General features: G+C 53.7%; 1 protein-coding gene across 3 annotated transcripts in view; it reads right to left on the reverse strand.

Moving 5' to 3' along the window:
• The window catches only part of adam23a (ADAM metallopeptidase domain 23a), a 73342-nt gene extending 56172 nt beyond the window's left edge, over positions 1-17170 (reverse strand). For 2 of the 3 annotated variants that reach the window (XM_039757864.1, XM_039757862.1), the window contains exons 1-3: positions 16964-17169; positions 16415-16629; positions 204-280 (exon numbers count right to left, since the gene is read on the reverse strand). In XM_039757864.1, coding sequence (XP_039613798.1) covers positions 204-280; positions 16415-16629; positions 16964-17048 — 377 coding nt within the window. In that variant the 5' untranslated portion in view covers positions 17049-17169. Of the gene's footprint in view, positions 1-203; positions 281-16414; positions 16630-16963 lie in introns of all 3 variants that reach the window. The other variant, XM_039757863.1, reaches the window with a different exon arrangement.
• Between the last annotated feature and the right edge of the window lie 1085 nt (positions 17171-18255).

An 18255-nucleotide genomic window follows, 5' to 3' on the forward strand; every position in this document is an offset into this window, starting at 1 on the left:
AGCACCCCGACATTTCTTCTGTTGTGTCCCCCCCTGCGATCGTCCCACCCAAACCCCCTCCCTGACACGCCAGTTCTGCTCTGCTGTAACTCCTACTGTCATTCATGTTAAAGCCACCGGAAACTGCCAGACCCCCCCCCACCCTCTCTTCAGAGACCACCAGCTCATTGCCCTCCCCCCAATGAGACTGAAACGCTACCCACCTGTTTAAGAAGAGGTCCAAAATGAAGGGGGAGCCAAAAGCTTCGAGCTGAAAGCTGGCCTGGGCAAGATGGATGGCCTGAAGGGTACAAAAGAGAAAGAGGGAGTGGATTAGTGAGGGTGAGGAGAGAAGCGGGCACCGACAAGGTGATGGGCTCTCACTCCTAACCTCACAGTCCTGTCTAGTCACCAAGAACGGGGCAGGGTGGCAAGAGGGAAGCTCAGGCAGTGAACTTCAGAGCACAAGAGTGGCGCCTGAATGCCCACTTCCTGGGTAGCCCTGGCCATGCCACTGTGCTCCGGTTGTAAAGAGAAACACAAGGGAGCAACACCAGAAAGCCAACGTGAGCTGCAGAGACCCTCGCCTGCTTGTGTCCGAGTGCCACTTCATCCTGCTAGTGGCCGTCACTTAACGTTGTGCCATGGGTGTCACCAGCGGCAGGAAGACGGGCCACCGCCTGAGGTCCATTTCACATTCTCATGCTATGATCGGCGTCACCAGCCCTCCGCGTAGTGACACAGTTCCATAGCAGTGGTCAGGGTGCCCGGTGGCTCAGTGGCCCCTATAGATGCCACACGTTTCCCTTTTTGTTCCAGCTCATCTCATACGGTGGGCCTCATTCTCCATGTTCTGCTGCTTTCTAAACTCGGGCCAAAAGGTGACATCATTGGCACCTGACTGTCGATTACTTACACGGCGCGGGCGAGCTGGACTACGTGAATTCGTTCATTCATTAATTACGTTTCTATAGCGCGTCTGTCACGACTCAAAGCACTTGGAAAGACAGAGGGGAGCCACTTCACCCACCACCAATGTGACGCGCCAACCTGGATGATGCGGTGGCAGCCATTACTGCACCAGTATACTCACCACACACAGTGAGGGGTGAGAGAGACTGAGACAGCGGGTACTTAGGGTGCCGTGATGGACAAATCCCACTCTTTTCAAAAGATGCCCACAGAGAGTGAGGAGCTCGTCATCATGTGCCACCCGAAGGACAAATACCCAGTTTACGCCTGGCATCCACATTGGCACATTTACACCTTAAAGTTTCAAGTGCCTCTTTAGCAGAGTGAAGGGGAGACGATTACATTCGGACACCGTCCTGTGCCAGGGGGGGTTCAACATGGTGGGCCCGGTGAACTTGGTCACTTGAAGATTCATGATGGCACAAGTAGGCAGTGTGGGAGAAAAAAGGCAAAATGATTGTGATGAAGATGAAGAACTAGAAAGAGGTCTCCAAAGAGTGGTGGGCTTACTCGGCGCACAGGGTCCGTTCCTGCCATGGGGGGCACAGTGGCTTCACCATTCCGGCAGCTCCTTGTCCTTTGTTCTCCGCCGACGTCAGCTGCGTTATCAGGCTTCCCGAGAAGGCAGCCAAGGGTGACTTTTTTGCCGCTTACGTGGCGGTCCTACTGGGGGGGCTTCATCCTCCTCTTTTCCTTCCTGTCATTTTTTCAGTAGACACTGGCAGGTTATCGGTTTCTTTTGCCCGAATTTAACCATCTCCCTGTCAAGCCAGCGTTTCATTTCGTCTACAAGTCCCCCTCCACGGAGCGGACCCCACAGTGCTGCTGCTCAACGTGCTTTAGGTCTCCAGGACGGGCAGAAATAAAGTGTGAATGATCAGGATCAGGTGCCCGGGGTGGGCTTCTGGGGTGCGCCAGGGTGAGGTGGTCTGGAGCCTTTCCCAGCTAGCGCAGGGCACACACGCGGGCATCACCAGCCCACCTCACCTGCATGCCTTTGGACAGTCAGAGGAAACCCACATAGACGCAGGGAGAACATGCAGACCCCCGACATGAGGACATCACTGTGAGGCGAGGCAGCAGCAAGACCACCGCGTGGCACTGGAGTCGTTTGGTTGTTCATGTGAAGTGCAGTGCTGTGTAATTAACAAGAAGTTTCATCAGATATCTGAAATATTCAGAGGGGTCTCGGTTTAAATGTTTCAAGTGTAAAACAGAATTGATGGGGGTCCATGGGGGGCTAGTAAAGGACTGAAAATCACAAGTAACATCAGACTCGTAATCGGTCTAACATGACGTCCCACCTGCTCAGACTCAAAACGTCCACGAGGACCACCGGTGAAGAAACTTGTAGGAAACACACGCAGATGTGACCTGGCATTGAGGAGGCAGTACCTCCCCTGGGACACTAGAGGGCAGCCATCCGGGGTGGCAGGGGCACCACCAATTCTCACAAGGCATGCTGGGACTTGGGGTTCGGTGCAGCACTGTTGGGTTCTGTGGGGGCTGCCAGGGGGCCGTTGCAGAGCCCTATAGAGGACCTCCAGGACACCTGGGAGCGAATCCCGGAAACGCTGATGACTCCCAGGACTTGAATTAAAGGAGTCTGGGGGGTGTGGATGAAGCCCACCTGAGAGAGGACTGGGGGCAGAAGGAAGGAGGGAGTGATTGAGCTGTGCTTGATGTAGAGAGCTGCTGTGCTCCCCAGCTGTGAATGAGCGTGTGTGCCAACTTGTGTCCTGCCTGGGTCGGGGTCAGCGTGGCCGTACACACCCCACGTGGCACAAAACGATCCCCGCCATTCCTAGATTATCACACCCCACTTTCCAAAATGCGGGCAGCACGGAGGTCCAGTGGTAGCTGATGCTGTCTGGAAGTAAGGAGACCAGGAGTCTCGTCTCAGGGCCTCCCACAGTCCAAAGTCATGCCAGGTGAGGGGGCTGGTGACCCTAATGAGTGTGCATTTGCCACGGGTTTGTTCCTGCCCTTGTGCCCTGTGCTGCCTGGGATAGGCTCTGGCACCCCCTTGTTGACCCCATTCAGGACTGACTGACTTGTTGAAAGTCTTGAGACCACCCATATCCACTGGGAGTGACCCCCTGGGGGTGGCTGATGTGCCCTGCTCAGCTTCAGTGTCTCATGTTTGCTGAAGATGCCAGCTGATTTACTCCTCATCATCAGGGGGTCTTTTCCTGCACCAATCTGTTCCAAAAACGGCCTAAAAATGTGTTTGAGGGACCCCAAAAAGTTCAACGCCAAGCACCACCAGACCGCCAGATGGGAGAAGCGTTCAGAAGTCTTTCAACTGTAGGGATTTGATGTCACCAAACTGGAAGAGTTCAGGGGCGGGTGGCACCCCCATGTTTATTAACAACGAGGACACCCGGTGGTCACACAGAAAATGACAGGGACTGCTGGACAGCAGCGCCAGGTTACTCAGTTCAAGTAGCGATGAACCAGCAATCGGGGCTTTAAATGAGAATTAACACATCGTCCGGGCCTACTGCCACCTCAGGGGGCACACTGGCACCTAGAGACTTGGCATTGATTTGTTACACTTTGTGATGGCCTTCATTTTATTAGTTTGATCAAATTTAGTGGCACAGAGCAGGGCTGGCACAGGCGTAAGTGACATCAAACACTGAGGGGGGCTGCCACTTCAGTGCCATCCCACCCGTGTGGTCATTCACTCAGAACTGTTTAGACCGAAGCACAATGGCGAATACGAACTCAGCCTGGGCGGTTAATAAACGTATAAAAAGACACGGGTGGCGCGGAGTGCACTGGGAGTTGGTGGCTTTGTGCGAAAAAGAAAAACAGAAAGAAAGCAACGACGACATGAAAAGCTGCAACCACGGGGGGCCGGTGGGCCGCTGCTGAAAAGTGCACACGACTGGCATTTTGCTCCATTACTGCTGCATGTGCACTGCGCGTGGCACCAGACCACTGACTACCTACTGGGCGACTGACCAGCTGAGCCGAGGGGCACCGCAAGCTAACTTAACATTGTGACCCCAGGGTGGGGTGCCCCCCGTATCTGCCTGGATTACTTTCAATACACAAAAGATGGGCACATTAGGACACTGGACACCTCAAAGTGGGCCTGAGATGTGTCACCATGTGTGGCAGCCCACAAGTGCCCTGCTAAGGACTGGCATCACATCCACATTTATATCTGCCACCTGACTCTGGGAAAATAGACAAGACAGCTTTTACGTTGGCACGGCCAAAATGTGGCAGAGTGTGACACATCATCACCATAGGGGTGAGTGGCAGATTAGACACCCTCATTCTGCCCCTGCCTTCCACTTTCTGCCATCCAAAGGAGCAGATGTGCCCGCGTGAAGCCTTTTGTTCATTTTCTAAATGCGTCCAATTAAAGAGGCACCGAAGCCTGAATGCCACCGACAATCCGCGCTGACCCTCGTGCTCTGCCAGCAAGCTAAAAATATTTGTGCTGACAAAGTGCCGCAGTGCACGTCCAGCCATCTCCTGGCATCATCAGCTGAGGTCTGATTCACTAACGTCTGCTTGGCATGAAAACACAAAGCGGCGATGGCGGCTGATGGCGGCACAAGTGGCAAGGCAACCCAACATTCTGAAGCAGAGGAGTAAAGAAGCCCCGGCGCCGTCTCTGACACACTCGGTTGGCAGCAGTTTGCTTCAGTCTGCTTGGCATCCCTACTGGGTGGCACCAACTGGCACTGCAGATCTTACAGGTTCAAATGCGGGGCTCGGTCTCCATGCACCCCCAAGTTACACCCAGGTGACATGACTCTGCGTAAAGGGAGGACCCCCTAAAAAAATGCCCATTCCAGTGAAGGGTCCAGCGTTTGGAGCAGGGAATGAGGGTCACCAATGAGGGGCAACAAATCTACAGAGCACAGTGAAGTTCTTACCCAGCTTGTGCCAATCGACACACAAACGCGGCCACACAGAAGGTCCTCACCTCAAAACGACTCCCTTCAGTGCCCAAAATATCACAGATGGTGGCAGGTGGGCAAGAGGAAGAACAAGCACAGGAGTGACAGCAGGGGTCAGGAGAGGGCACTCGAAGTGGACTGGCACAGACACTGGAAGTGGCGCAGTGGAATTTCAAAGTCCTGAATTTGGGATGGAAGACTCACTGGCAGGAGAGGACACTCTGGGGACACTGTGGGGGTAGTCGAGTCAGGGTGAGCCACTAGGCCCACTTCAGGGGGTCTCTAGGATGAGACCACCGTGTCTCTGCTGCTTTGTTTTAGTTTATTCCTCCTTTTTGGATCTCTGAGACCTTGGCACACATGCCAGGTGTGTTGAGACGCCAGGAGGATTCCATTCTTAAGCTTTGCAGTTTAAATTGTTCTTTTTGTTTTTGCGGTGGTCCTCCGGCATTTCTAATTTCCTCTTTAACTCGGCGGCATGTGTTCTCACAGCTGGCGCTGGCACGACTTTTAGGATGCCCATTTCTCTTCTCTCTTCTGTTTTCTACACTAAACTGAGCAGCGAGTCGCTCTGCTTTGTCACCCTGTGGCCTCTGCGTCTCGTCACGTCACGTCACGTCTGTACTCTGAATTCTGCCCTCAACGTGAGGTGGGCTTCCCCTCTTGTTGCCAGTCTTGTGCTCCACCGTTTGCCACTTTATCAGCAGGATCTTCATATCTGCTTTCTAGTTGTGGTTTGACGCTGGAGGCTGAGAACGTCTTGACTTCTACTGCCATCGGTTGCCCCCTGCGTATCCTCCCTATGCCATCCTATTCAGTTTTCTGTTATGCCTATGATGCCACCGTGTTCTCCACTTTTTTCTCATTCTCGACTCTTGGACTGGGACAGGCCTTTGGTGTCACTTGTCATGTCAGGTGCCTCTCCCGGCTCATCTCAGGTGTGTACTGCCACTCTGGGATTAGAGAAGGGGTGCTGAAAGGACCCTTCTCCTCTCTTGTACCCACCGTGGCACAGAAACTGGCACCCAGTGAGGGCAACGGACTCTGCCCCCTCTGGTCCCCGGCCTGTGAATCCCACAGCTGCCAGAAGGAGGTGCTCCATCTTTCAGTGCACTTGGCACAGGATGCAGTTCCTCCCTTGAAGTGCCACCATTACGGCGCCTGATGCCAGTCTTATTTGGAGAGTTCCTTTTTGTTGGCGCGTGGAGAAGCCCTAATTTTCCTTAACTCTTCATAGATTTCCCAGCAGTGACGTGCAGTTCCTTACTGGACCCCACACTATAAGGTCACACTTATGAGCAGCTGTGCCACGTCTGCAAGCCACTTGTTTAATATTTAATGCTGGCACCGCATGGCTCCATGTGGCTTTGTGTCCCTTCATCTTCACTAACACTGCTGCCTACTAAGTTAGCAGAGGAACGTGCAGCCTCCTGGCAGCCCTCCCTCATTTCGGGGTTCAGGTCCCAAATGTCCTCACAGACCCCTAGACCTGAGCCACACGTTACCCCTTCGGCTCTTCTCAGCCTTACCAGGACTGGCAGGCGGCGGTCAGCACTTCACAAAAGACCCCCTTGGCAGCCTAACCCTTGCCAATGTAATTTGCTCTGGCATGGACAGCAACATGTGGGTCCACCCAAGCACTCATCCTCAGAGGGTCTCCTAACACACACAGAGGGTTAATAAGTAATCCACCGAGGTTGGGACACCCGTGTAAATTGTTTGTAGGCTTCACTGACGTTCATGGCGGTGGTCGCCGGTGGTCGCCGGTGGTCACCCGTTAGGTGTTCCTGTTGAAGGCCCGTTTGTCATATTCTGACGTCCCCTTCTGTTCTGTTATTGCTCACCTAAACTTGACATGTGACCCCCTGGCAGGTCACTTCTTGTCCCCATTTCAGGTCACTCGCTGCATTCCAGCTGATTAGATGTGAAGATAAACTGGAAACCCTGAGGTGTTTGAGCAGCACCTGCCTGAACGTGCGCTGCTCTCCGCACATCGTGGACGCCACCCCACCAGCCTCGTCGATCCCCTCTGCACACCCTCTTGATGTAGACAGAGATGAGGCCACGAGGACCACCGTGTCCGGGGAGGACGCTCAAGCCTTCTTCACGTGAGATTTCGTCGTCCAAGCCCCTCTGCAGCACTTGAGCTGACTGTGCCATCGCCTGCCCTCCCACCAAGTGGCGCCATTTTTTACGGTGGTCTTATGCAGCTGTAGTCTGTGGACTACATTCCCTGAAGCCCCCTTTTTAATTGTGCTACTGTTTAGTGTTTCTGAGGGTCTCCTACACCACCATTTGTCCATAAATGCAAGTGGGCTCTAAAGGTCCGCCACTTTGCCACTCACCTTCCATCCATCGCTTCAGAAAACTTTAACATGCGCCGTGAAAAAGCAGAAAACCCCTAAAGGAACAAAACGGTACAAAACAAAAGAAAGGCCACGGCCCACCTGTGAACAGATGCCATGCGGCCAGCGGGCAGCCTGAAGGCAGACGCATCACAGAGGAGGCTCACGGGACGGGCCACTCGGCCACCATGACGCTCGTTTCGGGTCCCCCGACCTCTCGAGTGAATAACCTGAAAGCATTTTGTCTTTGAGCTCTAAACTGGCGTTCAGTTCGGTTTGATCTTTACGATGGCGGGACCCAAAAGGCAAACGGGCAGCAGTTTAGGGGGCTGTTTAGTCCCATCTGCTTGCAGGTCAAAGCCCACACTTGGTGTTCTTACCAGCTTGGCACACGACAGACGGCGAGTGACGATCACCCGGAGTGTCACCAGTCCAGGCGCCCTTCCACCCACGGGGTCGCCCTGAGCAGAAATTCCTGACTGGCACCCTTGTGATTCGCTGGTGACACAAATGAAACAAAGAGCGTGAAGTCACACAGGCGGCCCCCCAGCGTTCACCGGAGCGACGATTAACCGCACGTGACCCGGCCCACCAGCGGGCTCATGACCTCCCTCAGCAAAAGTACTTCTGACCAACGACTTCCCTTCCCGGGATCTGAAATGGGGACGGTGACAAGTCACCAAGCTCAGGGTCCTTGACTCACAAAGGCCTGACTTCCCAGGACTACGGGGGGGTGGACGGGTGGGAAGGCCCCTGCAGTCACACCTCTTTCTTTCTTTCTTTCTTTCTTTCTTTCTTTCTTTCTTTCTTTCTTTCTTTATCTGTTCATTCAGTAGGAGGTCCGCCCTCTCAGATGTTTAAAGCGGTGAAACCTTAGAAGGACCTGAGACAGCTGACCAGACCCCCAGGTGTCGTGGTGTGAACTCCTGCAGCAAAGCCACACAGCCAGACCCCCCTAAACAACAAAGCGGGGCTCTGTTACCCCAGAATGCCCCCCCTTGATGCCAACAGCAAACCTCCAGGATATGAAGTGTGAGATAACGATGCCAGTCCTGAGCAATGGCAGGCCAGTAGAGGCCACCAGACTTGCCACCACTCTGGCTTTTACGTCCCCTCATTTTTATTTTACAGATCTTTGGACGGGTCGGGTCTTCAGGGTCCAATGGCTGCCCCCCATTTGTTTTTAGCTTCAAGTGCTGCCATTAGCGGATGTCATGAATCTTTGTTTAGCACCGTGGGCATCTGCAGGGCGCTCTGTACGTATAGGACTGCCTCACACACTCATATGCTTTCAAGGCAGTGTGACCCAGTTCAGGTCATGGGGGGCTGCAGCCCATCCAGCAAGCGCCAGTCACAAAGGCAGGAAGTACGTAACTCTGGACAGGATGCCATTCCAACACACGGCTCACCCCTGCACATTTCGAGCCCACCAGTAACCCACCCTGCACATCTGTTGAAGGTAAAGTAGAATGCTGTGGCAGACACATGGTGGGGGGGTGGGCACCACGCAGGCCCTGAACGTATGACGATGAATCTGTGAAACACATCAGCATGGCGCTGCCCCCGTGCTTGGCGCTTGAAGCCAATTCCACTTCTTCTCCTGCTACGATGAACTGCATCAGCCCTCGACGCAGGCCCACTTAGGACTTGCTGGAGAAGTGAAATGTTACCTGCCTGCCAGCGTCAGAGACTGGCGCAGAGTGGGCATTTAAATGGAGGCTGCAGGCACCTCGTCTTAGCACAGAGCTGTCATTTTCTAGCCTCCTACTAAAGCCATCCCATCCTCTTCCTCTTCCTCGGCTTGCACTCCATCTTGTTGTTTCTCTCCTCATTAAAGATGGACCCCCAAGCCTGTAATGTAGCCCCCCTCACTGACGCCGATCTGAAGTTTGCTTTCCCCTCCTCTGTTGTTTGTTTTTCATTTTTCGCCATCTTAAGAATTTCGACTTCCACGCTGATTTGACTTTACACCAATAAAGTCCCGATTGTGTGCGCTGTGGGCCTTCATGCTGCTGTTAGCATGGCAGTGCCCACCCTCCCTGTGCCAGTCTGAGTGCGTTTACATGCGCGTCATTCACAGAAGCCCACTTTAACAGACGCCTCGTATGCCAGGTGGACAGACCCCATTAACACACACGGCCGACTCCTGCCAGTTAGGTGGCCATGTCAGCTCTTGTGACAAAGCCAGGGGCATTAGGGAGACCCCAAACCCGAACACACACAGCCGCACTCCTTTACAAGTTACAACAGCACAAAGACACTGCAGATTCTCTCGCCACCTCCAGTCGAGTGCTGCCCCACGTCCTCCCGGCTCCAAGAGACCCGGAAGAACTTCTGGTGCCAGGGCCCCTGCCCATCTTCCTGCAGTGCCCTCTTGCAGCACCTAGTCGACCCAGCAGGGCTGCTCTTCCAGACTACTGGGCTACCCACTGGGCACCGATATCTGAGGCTGCTGCCATCTAGCGTGCTGGGGGAGTCAAAAACCCCCAGTGATATTTTTTTCTTTTCATGGGCTGTCGGTCCATCCCTTCCGGCTCTTTCTTCCTGGTCTACTCCATTCCGCCCTCCCCCCTCTGGCCGGGATGCCCATCCATCTGCCAGGAGTCTCCCGTCCAAACAAGGAACCATTCCCTGTCCTGGCCGGGATGCCTGTCCAGGTGCTGTGGCACCTACACTCTGAAGTGGGTCGCATTAAGGCCCCCTGCCCCCCTGTTGCCCACGCATGTTACTTGCGGCAGCCATGGCTGGACACCCGTCCACTAATTTCAGTTTCCCGAGACAAACGCTCCGGTGGTCTCATCGCTCCTCCTCCTCGTGTCTTAGTAGCTGAGATGAGCTGAACACACGGCGGGCCAACGTGAGTGGCACAACCTCAGGGCACGTGGGCTCCAGGCTTGTTTTGTGGACTCACGGCACCCGCTGGTGAGGTTCCATCTTTTTTTTTTTTTATCTCATTCTTCTCACATCTCAGGGTTTGGGTAAACTCAGTTGGTGGACTCGCCGACGTTAAGGGGGTCTCTTAGGAAAGCTGGGTTTCTGGCTAAACTCAGTCACTCACTCTAGGTGTCTTGTGTGCCCATGTAAAGGCACTCTAGGACTGGCACTTCTGCACTGTGAGTGGACCCCCTTCTGGGACAGACCCCAGCGGCCCGACGAGACCCTGAACTGGACTGGGTGGGCTTCACAAAGTTATGTTAATAATCTTATTTATAGCCTACTGAACGGAGTCTGTTTTACAAGGGGGGCACGAGCTGAGCTCACCCAGCAGGTGGTCTGTGTGACGATTCGCTGACCGCTGGCCTTTACCTCCTGGACACCGAGGGCTCCTCACGTCTTTTATCTTTCCTTTAAGTTCCTGGGGGGCAACTGGCTGCCCTGGGTAGACTAGGAAAATGACCATCAGTCTGGTGATGATGACGATGATGAGGACAGCATGAACGCCAATCCTGTACTGGGGGTCATTACATGGACGCTGACCCTTTAATACCCCGAGCTCACTGCCCAGTGATTACCTACACATCTTGGGGGTCCTGAATGGGGATCTTCTGGGTGGGCCGCACTGCTCTGGCGTACGGTGGACTTACACGAATGTTAGAAAGAGCCACACGGAAGGGCAGACAACTTGAGGAGCCTTCAGATCTGGCCTTGACATGACGTTAGAGCAGGGGGTCCCAAACTCCTGGGGGGCCGCAGTGGCTGCAGCTTGTCATTCACATCCTTCTCTTAATTTGCGACCTGTTTGTGCTGCTAATTCACTTCTTTGGAATTTGTTTTAATGGACTTTGAAGTTTTTGAAGTTTTGTTTCTCTGAGTTTTGATTTTTGTTCCTTAAACAGAAATGAAATGTGAGGTGAGGGGCCAACAGAAGCCCCCCTAAGTCAGGGCCTCAGACTCCCACCAGTTCCTCACTCAGGCACCGAGTCTCGTCGTTCATTAAACTGCTCTCATTGTGCCACAGCAGACACACGTCCGACATTGCGGATTTTCTCTGTTCTAAGAGCTCTGAGACCCTCATCTTTTGTCATTGTCAGATATTGTGATGGACACCCATTGTTTTGGCTCATTTTGTACCTCGTTATTGTTTGGCTGCTAATGAAGAAGAACGAAACACTTTAGGGGTCCGAGTCTTCAAGAGGGAGTGAAATAAAATGAATTAGGAGCAAAAACAGGTCACTCGTTAAGAAAAGGGCGAGAATGAAAACCTGCAGCCACTGCGGCCCCCCAGGACCCCTGATTCAGAGGATCTCAATGACTGGGACGGAGGGGCTTGATGGGCTGAGAGGTCTGCTCTCGTCATGACTCGCCTCACTTAAGACCCTGACACTTGTGGATGTAGTCCAAGGAGCCCCCCATAGACACACACACACACATGGGGGGGTGGTACGAGGGGGGCTGCCTCTGCCACTAACGCTAACGAAACCGAATACCCGCACAGTTGGCTCCCTGCTCTCTCCAGTTCATCTCCTCTGACAGACCCGCCGCTGAGAATTTGTCACAAACGTGGGCTCAGCAAGTCGGTCAAAGCAAACGTCACCACCCCAGAGTGGCACCCTGGCACGTGCTGCAAATAAATAACACGCACACACCCGGCCACCCCGACTTGGGCTCACATGGTCTCCATGTGTCTGCAGGGGCCTGCACTCCTGAAGACCTTCATGTCCTGTGTGCCCTGTGGTGGACTGGCATGCCGTGCCCTGCCTGGCACCCAGTGTGGTCGCCACAGGCTCTGAGACGGAGAGTGTGTGTGAGTGTGAACCCCACACTCCCAGTGCCCGAGGCCGAGACTGCAGGACTGAAGTGTGTGACCCCGTAGGAGAGACGCAGCTGTCCTTCTTCCTCTTCCTCCTCTTCCTCGTGACTTTTCAGCAGTCGTATTTTTAGTATTTGCTGTTCTGATCGTTTTGTTAGACCACCTGCGAGGGCCGCACTGCCACAAAGTCCCTTCCCTTTTTTTTTTTTTGCCCGTTTCCCATAAGCAACGCCTAAAGACTTTGAGTGCCAGTGGGCAGTGAACCCTTAGTGCCACACGGGTGACTTTTTATGGACTCCTCATAACAACTGAGCTCTTAAATTCTAATAAACCGTTCATCTTATGACTCGTTAATGCAGACCCCCCAACATCAAGCACTTTTAATGATTGACTGCCTGACCCTTTATCCAAAGTGACTTACAAATCACAGTAATACGGGTTCATGTGGGTACACCGTGACCACCAGCAGGAGGGGCAGTCGGCTTACAGGTCCATGGCACAGGTGACGGCTCACTTGTCATAGCGACTTGTGGTGGGACACCCCTGTGATGGAAAGACCAGGGGAAGAGGGCATATTCAGGGCAATACCCCCCACCCTCCACCGGCTCACAGTGGTGCCACCACCAGAGGGCGCCTGGACAGTTTCAGAGCCCTGGGCTGCAGATCTGGGACCACCTGGAGCACTTCTGGGGGGCTCTTATAAAAGGGACCAGAGTTGGCAGGTGGCAGACAGGACTGTGTTTATGCTTGGCTACAGTGCCCTCTAGTCGGGGGCAAAGGAAAAGAAATAAAGGTGTGTCTCACGTCTGTCTGTGTCAGGTAGGGGGGCTGGCACACCCCATGGTGGTCCACAACCTTCACTCCAGGACACTTGACTGGTCCGCCATAAACACTTCCACACTTTTCCAAGTTGCAGGTCATGTGACTTATGCCCCCTGGCACCAACACCTTGGGCATTTACAGAGTCCTCCCCCCAAAATTGATGTGTACCCCCTAGTAGGCACAGCAAAGTAAACGGGGGTCTTACAAGGTGTGAGATATGGACCTCTGAGGACTCTGAAGAGATCTGAAACATTCACTAATGGATGCTGTACTTGTAGACACAGGGGGGTCCCAAAGTCCTTTAGGGGCAACTCAGTTACTGTCCTGGCATACTTTCCACATTAGAACATGGCGTCTGTCTTAGGCGTAGCGTAAGAGCGTTCATAGACATCAAGAACTTGTTCAAGTGAACGGCGGAGAACCCAGAGGTTCATCAAGTTGGCAGACTACCATCCTGTGCCCAATAAGACTCGTCAGATGCCACACACACACACACACAGAGGGGAAGTACTGTGAGGACCAGGACTGTAGTAGAGATGAGACTTTGACTTTGAGGTACAGCAACATGCCGTGTCTTTAGTACCACCGCCCCGGGAGAACAGCAGTGCCCAGAGCATTGGCACAGTCGGGGCAGCAGAACTTCAAATACTTTATGACCAACACTCGCCACAAGTCAGCAAACGGAGAAAAGGCAGGCTGACATATCAGCAGACGAGCAGACACTCACGGACTGGCATGTGAGATGGCATCAATAGAGACCCCAAATCATCTCAGCTTGGCTTTCTGTCCTTAAAGTTCAAGAGGACAATGAAATGCCAGAAGCACAATGGAGTGGGCGGCCACAACACACCGTGAGTCACACAGCGAGTGCCACAATGGGCCTGAACCGGTGAGACGGGCGGACACCCATCGGATGGAAGGACCGGGAGAGAGACGTTACCCAAGAGGGCATCCACCAGGGGGCGTCTGGACTGCAGCACTTTGGCCACACTCTGAAGAGGACCCGGGGGCACCTGGGGCACGTCCAGGCGGGTATAAAAGAGGCCAACATTTGCATGGAGAAGAGTGAAGGCAGCAAAGAGAGAGAAAGGCCCGAGCCCGAGTGTGGGTGCCCTGTGTGCCTGTCTGTGTCGGGGGTCTTCCACACAAGCCCTGCCTCTTGACAGAAAGCCTTGACCCCCAAGCCTTGACTCTTTAGGAAGACACGGAAAAACTCCAAAAAAAAAAAAAAGGAAGGAACCTCAGGAACAGCAGTTCAAATGGAGACCCCCTTTCCAGGTTGGGTGGGCGTGTAGTAGGGGGGGTCACAAAGTACAGAGCAGACCTCAACAGCAGATGACATCCCATAATAGGATTTGGAGACCTCGGCCATCAAGCTGCCTCCCCCTATTGGCCACTCCACCCCTCTGCCTGACGACTCCTGTGCTCCTCCATCAGAGACAACTTGACCTGAGGCAGACAGACAACCTGGCAGGTGGCACCAAGCTGATGACATTGGCATAAACATTCTGTGCCACCAGCCCATGGGCTCATCATGCTAGAGCAACTTCAACAAAGTTCTTCTTTGGAGACGCATCTCCTGGGCAAAAGAGACCTTCCCGTAGTGGACAACACGTTCGACGTCTCCCTCTCTGCCCACCTTTCCGAGTTAAAGACCCTTTAGGCCATCCATCCTCATTTTGGGGTGAACTCACAGTGACAGAGGCGCACATTAAGGAGACACAAACTAGAAAAGTGCCAGTGGTCCACGTGGCACCTGCCAGACGAGTGTGTGCCCCACATATGGGCATCACCTGAGCACCCCTCTCAACCGGCTGCTGTAACAGGAGGGCTGCCACTTCGGTAAATCAAAGTCGTCTTCTGCTGCCTGATGACGGACTAACAGGGGCTTCATCCCCTGCTAGGACACGTTTGAGGGGCTCGCTCTTTACTCCATTGAACTAACAAATCCCCCCCTTAGCCTGCCCACTGCCCACTGCCCACTGCCCATCTGCTTTTTGGTGTCGTCTTCATGAAACACGACCACGAGAGGCACTCGGTGTATTCTGTTATTATGCATCATTCTGGTGGGCTTCTAACTGCGTAGGCCCACCTAGTAAGGCCCTGCTCTTTATAAACGGGCGCTGCACACGTCACCAGGCGTTCATTTTCTTTTCATTCTAAGAGTTTGAATTATTCAAATTTCAAATCCCAGTAACGTGTATTCACACAACACGCTGCACGTTCGGCACTTTTGGGGCGTTCCGTGCTCTTTGGCGCGGGCCGAGTCGACGTAACGGGTGTCCAGGCTACAAAAAGGACACAACAACACTGGATAGATAGATAGACAGATAGACAGAAAGGCACTATATAACAGACAGGTAGATAGATAGATAGATAGATAGATAGAGTGAAAGGCGCTATATGATAGATAGATAGATAAAAGTGAAAGGCACTATATACTATATAGTAGATAGATACAGTAGATAGAACTCACTAGTAGTTGATCATATCTATCTCCATTAAGAAGGCTCACAGACTCTCAGGTCATATAGCGCCTTGACGTGTCCCAGGAGGCTCTGCTCCACCTTTCTAACACTCTGGTGAGGCCTCATCTGGAGTCCCGGGTGCAGTTTGGGTCTCCATAAAGACACAGCAGCACTTGAGAAGGTCCAGAGGAGACGACTCAGCTAATCTTTCTAATACTTCCATTAAATTTCTTCACCCACAAGCCTTCACGCTGTCCCTCTGTAGCCGTCTAGATGATTCTCCATGAGCGGCAGTGTGGCGCAGCGGTTAAGGCTTTGGACCTCAAACTGAGGCTGTGGGTTCAAATCCTGCCATTGGCACTGTGTGACCCTGAACAAGTCCCTTGACCTGCAGACCAAAAGAAATGGAACCAAGTGCATCATAAAGTTTGTAAGTCGTCTTGGATAAAGGAGGCGTCAGCCAAGTAAGTAAATGTAAATCTGCCCTTCCACTTAGTCTCGTACGACTGGCAGACTGAAGCAGCTTATTAATTATCTTCATCTCCAGATCATTTATTAATATTAAACACCTCTACCTCATGGTGCCACCTCACAGTTAAAAACGAAATAAACCAAAAGCATTTCTTCAAAGGCTCCTGTGTGTCTCGATGGAGGGTTTGAAGGGCGGACATCACGAATGCCAGCGTGCCTCGATGTCACAGAGACCTGCAAAGCTAAGAGGCCATCAGCTGCTCTTCCCTGGCACCACGTAACTGCACACGGGCTCCGTGACTGAAGCGCACTTCTTGTTTTGCTCGCTTTGCAATTCTTCCCAAGGGTCTCAGCCCCATGAAGCCCACAGCCATCCTTTGAGTTTTGTGTTTTCATGTCATGCCTACTGCACTAATAATAATATATTTATATAGCGCCTTTCCCAAGTCCAGTTTGAACGTTCCCAGAGTTGATCACTGGCCGTGCAGTAATACTGAGCAACTGCTCTCAAGATTGTAACAAATAAACAATCAAATAAACAAACAAACAAACAAATAAATACCCCGAACTGCTGCAGAGCCTGCAGTGGCACAAGGCTCCATGCTACCCAAGTTCCCCTGCCGCCTACCACAGGGTACGTGAGGGTGCCCTCGCCGATGCCCACCGCCAGCCCCTGGCACTGACCTGGCCTTGCTTCCGCTGGTTTCTGGCCTGGGTGTTGAGGTTGTGGTTGGAGCTCTCCGAGTCCTCGTTGAGATAGTACACCAGTCTGGAGGGGAATGTGATTTCTTGAGGGATGCCCGCTTCACTTTTATTCCGTAAATCTGCTGCTGCTGCTCCTTCTTCTGTCGGGGGCATGGTGGGATCGGAGCCGCGACCATTTTCCAGCCGGGCTGAAGCTGACGGGAGGACAAAACAAGGCGCACGTGAGGAGGAGTAGGAGGAGGAAGAGGAGGAAGAGGCAGGCCGGAGAGGTGCAAACACACACTCGCCGAGGGTGCCGCTATGGAGGCCCGATAACGCGGGGTGGGAGGGGGTGCTGCCGAGACGTTGCTGGGATGGATGTCGACCATTTCAAGTCTTGGCGCATCAGGGACGCAGCCCCCCTCCTCCTCCTCCTCCTCCTGACTCCCTTGCGGCGGCGGCGGCGGCTCCCTTCACTCGAGCTAAGCGGTCTGCGGTCAAACTAACCTTCAAATCAACGACCCAACCCCCGCCCCGCGCCCTTCCTACCCTGAGACGCGGCCGCCGAGCTCTGGGGCGACAGCCAGCAGCAGAGGACGCTGGCGACGAGGTGCTGCAGCGTTACCGGCTTCATGGCTCATAACCGGGCGGCACTCGACGCGGACCTGGCGACGCTCATCCTCGACCTGCGCGGGAGGCGGTGGCCGCTCCAGTCCCGACGAGCGCGGTTGTTACTGAGGATGCTGCTGCTGCTGCTGATGCTGATGCTGCTGAGACTGCGACGCGCGGCGGGGGCGCGCACGATCTCGAGCTCCGCCCCCTGTGCGCGTCTGGAGGCGGGAATATCATGACGCAGCGCGGAGCAGGGCGGGACGGGGCGGCCCAGCGGCATACCTGACGCCGGCCGGCGACGCTGAAGGGACCACGGGGCACAGGACGGCATGCGGCGTTTGGGCAGCGGGAGTCTGCGGCTAGTAAGGGGAGCAGCCCCCTGAGCTTCATGGCCTCGGTTTGCCTTTGTCCTTTCTTCTGATTTTCGAGGCTCCATCTGCTTTTCGACCCGCATGCGCCTCTTTACGGGTGCGGGGCTATGGGGATGCGGAGAGTAGGCACCAGGAGTAAGGCAGGAGCCAACCCCGGACGGGGGTGGGCCCTCATTCCAGGCCAAATCCAACAGAAATTGCGGGGGATAAGTGGGCACGGAGAAACCGCGCGGACCCCCCTCAGGTAAGCATTTATAGAAAGGGAGCTGCAGGGCTTCAGCGTCCGGCCCATCACAAAACTTCGCGACCCTGCTGCCCCTCCACGTTAAAGAGCAATCATCAGTTCCAAAGACCTCCAGGGCAGCCCAGGCTGTGGATGAAAGATGACAAAAGGGGTTCATGGTGTGAATCTGACAAGTAAGAGTAAGTCAAGTCAGCCCTGCTAAATGACCCCCAGGGATGAAAGGCGCTATATAAAACATACTTTGGGCTCCAGCTCCCCAAGGAATTCTCAAAGTGCCAGTCCCTGCCTGCCAGCCTGCCCACCTTCACAGAATCAGTGGTACAGTAAAGGACCCCAAGGTACTGGCACTGTACATCATCAGATGGTCACCTTGAGTGACTCCGTGTCACATGTGAAGAGCCATAAGGTGACACATTTTAGTGCCATCGTAGAAACAACAGTGATGGCACCTTGTGAAGCAGCACAGGTTACCATGGCAAGGCACTATATTAGGTTTGCTCTCATTCACCGCCACTGAATGGCACCACACTTTCCAACATGCCCGAGTAAAGGTTTTGTGCTAACTGGCAGGTTTTCTCCTGCATTGCCGACTGCCTTTGTCACTCAACACGACT

The sequence above is a fragment of the Polypterus senegalus genome, chromosome 6 (assembly GCF_016835505.1).
Source record: "Polypterus senegalus isolate Bchr_013 chromosome 6, ASM1683550v1, whole genome shotgun sequence".
Lineage (NCBI taxonomy): Eukaryota > Metazoa > Chordata > Cladistia > Polypteriformes > Polypteridae > Polypterus > Polypterus senegalus.